Source organism: Gekko japonicus, unplaced genomic scaffold (assembly GCF_001447785.1).
Source record: "Gekko japonicus isolate JY-2015 unplaced genomic scaffold, Gekko_japonicus_V1.1 scaffold3539, whole genome shotgun sequence".
NCBI classification, from domain to species: Eukaryota; Metazoa; Chordata; class Lepidosauria; order Squamata; family Gekkonidae; genus Gekko; species Gekko japonicus.
In genome coordinates this window covers 78,313-82,301 of record NW_015169889.1, presented here as the reverse complement: position 1 = coordinate 82,301, position 3,989 = coordinate 78,313, and the positions used below count along the sequence as shown (strand labels likewise).

The window sequence follows — 3,989 nt, the reverse complement described above, 5'->3', positions numbered from 1 at the left end:
AAACATCTTCATTATGTTGTATGCTAATTTACTGCTCACTCTGAATCTATATGTATGGACTGGTAATTTCCCTTTCATTGTATCTGAAGAAGTGCGCATACACATGAAAGCTTATACCTTGAATGAAACTTTGGCTGCGGTCACACGTAACAGAAGCCACACAAGTGAGACGGAAAACAGCCGGAGTTTCCGGGCGCGATCTCACCAGCACATCTGGGAAGCGTAGCACTCCCGTGGCTCAACCGAGGCTTCCAGCCGAAACTGCGTGGCAAAAAACTAGTACCTTGGAGGTACTAGTTTCCGGAAACTGCGGGGCAAGGGCGGGCATCTGATCACGTTTCTGGAGGCATCCGGTGCCCGCCCATGTCCCCTTGCAAATAAGGTGTGTGTTTTTTTGTCCAAGTCTCTGTGGATGCACATGCGCACCCAACGGAGCATGCGCATTTGTCATGTACACAAAAATAAAAAACAGTTTGCCGCGGCGTGCGCTTCTTCATTGCGCGCCGGCTTGTCCTGTGATCGGCACCTCTCCCTTGCCATGGAACCTCCACGGTACCTCCACAGGATCTCCACAGGAGGTCTGATCGCGTAACTGCACAGTAGTTTGCCCCAGGGCAAACAGCCACGCTTCTCCTCTGCAGTTTCCTGCCCGTGTGACCGGGGCCAAGGTTTATTTATTACTAACAGCCTGAGTAGTCCCAATTAGACTGAGCTTGTCAAAGGTTGGGAGCTAAGAGGGGTCAGCTAAAGTCAATTCTTGGATGGGAGACCTCAAAGAACAACAGGGGTTGCTACACAGAGAAGGCCATGGCATACCATCTCTTGCCCTTGTGGTCATCTTGAGTAACCTGATGGCACATTCTTCTTACTATTACTGAGTTCTGGTCCTGTTCTCTCTTCTCCCCAACACTGGAGCTCACTGCACTTGCTATATTTAACAGTAGATCACAATAATCATTGACCAGCCTCAAATGTTCCATCCTCAAGCAAGGTGATGGAATAGGTGGTGGCTGGACAACTATAAATTTCCCTGAATGAGCCAAGTGGTTTAGATCCTTTCCCTGGGTTTAGACCTGGTCATGGGACTGAAACAGCCTTGGTCACCCTGGTGGATGATCTGCTGCAGGAGCTGAACAGAGGATGTGTGACTCTGGTGATTATCCTGGACCTCTCAGTGGCTTTGAATACCATCAGACATGGTATTCTTCTGGAACTCCTATCTGGGCTGAAATTGGGAGGTATCAATCTACAGTGGTTCCAGTGCTACCTGGGAAGTAGCCTTCAGAAAGTGATACTCAGGACTTTGGTCTGTGGAGTCCAACAAGGTTCAATCTTGTCCTCTATGCTCTTTAACAACTACATGAAACCACTGGGTAGGATCCTCCAGAGATTTGCACTGAGTTGTCACCATTATGTGGATGACACTCAGCTCTGTCTTGCATTTCCAGCTGATCCCAGGGATGTTGTAGAAACCCAGAATTTACAGCTGATTTCCAGACTACAGAAACCACTTCCCCAGTAAGAAATGTCAGCTTGAGAGGATGGGGACTAAGGCATCGTATTCCTTCTGATCTCCCTTCTCTCCCCAAAGTCTGCACTCCCCAGCCTCTGCCCTCCACTTCCTGATTAATTGACTCATCTTGCTCAGACCTGTAAATCTTCCCAGCTTGTTTTACTAAGAAATTCTGCTGTTTGATTCCGATATTTTATCATACCCTGTAGTTTTCCTTCCAGTTGAATGAATACTTCTCATCATATCTGTAATCTGCCTGAGTCTCAGTGAGTAAGGCAAACTATAAATGAACAACACTTGGTTTTTTATATCCAGCTTTTCTCTACCCTAAGGAGTCTCAGAGTGGCTTACAATTGCCTTCCCTTCCTCTTCACACAGCAGTCACCTTGCAAGGTAGGTGGGGCTGAGAGAGTTCTGAGAGAACTGTGACTGACCCAAGGTCACTCAGCAGGCTTTGTGTGGAGGAGGAGTGGGGAATCAAAGCCAGTTCCCCAGGTTGGAGTCCCCCACACTTAATTACTATACCATGCTTGCTCTGTAATAAATAATGAATATGGTAATACGGGGCTCTACTGGTAGCAGGAGCTCCTTTGCATATTAGGCCACACCCCCTAGTGTAGCCAATCCTCCAAGAGCTTACAGCAGCCCCTGTAAGAAGAGCTCTGTAAGCTCTTGGAGGATTGGCTACACTAGGGGTGTGTGGCCTATTATGCAAAGGAGCTCCTGCTACCAGTAGAGCCCTAATAAATAAACCAATGTTACAACGTTCAGTCTACAGCAATGAGGGTAAAAGAGGATGAAATAAACATTTCTTTCAATCTTTCAGTCTTTTAGTCTATCCATTTTGGGCAACAGCAAATAATTAAGAAACCATTCTTTCTTGCTTTTTTACAATACATTTATTTTATGTTCACTCATGGAATACAAGAAAAATATGCATGTATGTGAGCATATCTGTATCATATATCTATACATCTGTATCAATAGTTACAGCTATAACACTTCATGACTCTCTATCTTGGTTGGCTAACAAAGCCCCTAATAATAATCAGTTTATTTATTTTATTTATTTATTCAATTTATATTCCGCTCTCCCCACTGAGTCGGACTCAGGCAGCTTACATAGCATTCCGTGAGATACAATACAATTAAAGACCTGTCAAAATATATAGGCAAATCACATAAAATAGGGGCTCTGGGGCAAGTGATGCTTTGTCTTCTTGGTGCTTGGGGGGGGTCAACAGTGGGAGGGCTTCTAATGTCCTGGCCCCACTGGTGGACCTCCTGATGGCACTGGTATTTCTGGCCACTGTGTGACACAGAGTGTTGGACTGGATGGGCCTTTGGCCTGATCCAACATTGGCGTCTCTTATGTTCTTATGTTCTTAAAATAATAGTAATTTAAAAATACCTAAAAGTGCTGGAACATATCCAAATAAAACAAGAGCAATGGTCTTTATGGCCTGGCTTAGATGGCCATATAGTTCCAATAGCTTCCATACCAGCTTAGTTCTCTCACTTATTGTGTGGCGGGCACAAGCTGGAGATAGAGCTGGTATGCCAGGGTGTGGCTGGAGATAGAAAAGCATAAAACCAGGGCACAGGGTCACTCCTTGTCATATAATGTGACTCCTAATCAAACACCTGTTGGAAGAGCTCCATTTTAGAGGCCCTGCAGAATATTTGTTTAGTCCTTCCTCCTTATCATTTGCTCCCCGGTATCCATCTCAGGCCTCAACAAAAGGATGCAGTATTTGAACAAAAAGATGCAAAGCAATAAACCAGAACAGGACAAAAAGAAAGTGATCTCCACAATCAGTATTGACTTCCCTTTGTTGCTTAAGTAATTTGGAAAAATGGACAGCCATATGCCCAAAAGACTAACATGTTGAAAGTGATCAATTTGGCTTCATTGCAATTGCCAGGAAAGCCAAGAAAGCCACCATAAAGCAAACAATTGCCAGGAAACCTGTATAGCCCAGGACACAGGAAAATATGAGAACAGAGCCCTCATTGCATCCCAATATGCATTCCAGTTTGGTTCCAGAGCTATTTAAACCCCTGTATTCTGCTCCCCACTGCTCTGCTGCTTTTCACGAAGAGCAGAAAGCAGGGGTTTACATGGCTCAAAATCATTTAAACTCCTGTTTTCTGCTCTTCACCAGCTACCATGAACTGTCTTAAAATTCATGGAAGTTCGTGGCAGCTCTCCAGCTTACAAACATTGCTCTGTCAGAACAAAAAAAAAAGTCCCAAATTTGTAACGAACTTTAGTTGAGGAGCTGGTTTGTCCTCATCTCTAAAAACAGTTTCATAAAATCCAAGCCTGCAGTGCTTGTGTAAATACTGAACATTCCATAGGTTAGCTCCCATCTCTTGTTTGGTGAGTTTATTTCTTGTATATGGTGGCAAATGATTTTTTATAAATGAACCACCCACTGGCATGTCACCTCACAAAATTACCAAGTTCAGTGGC

At 44.4% G+C, this 3,989-nt stretch overlaps 1 protein-coding gene across 1 annotated transcript in view; it reads right to left on the bottom strand.

Moving 5' to 3' along the window:
• Positions 1–3,200: 3,200 nt before the first annotated feature.
• LOC107115716 (vomeronasal type-2 receptor 26-like) overlaps positions 3,201–3,989 on the bottom strand; it is a 20,480-nt gene continuing 19,691 nt past the window's right edge. Inside the window, exon 7 of the mRNA XM_015417474.1 lies at positions 3,201–3,393. Coding sequence (XP_015272960.1) covers positions 3,201–3,393 — 193 coding nt within the window. The remainder of the gene's footprint in view (positions 3,394–3,989) is intronic.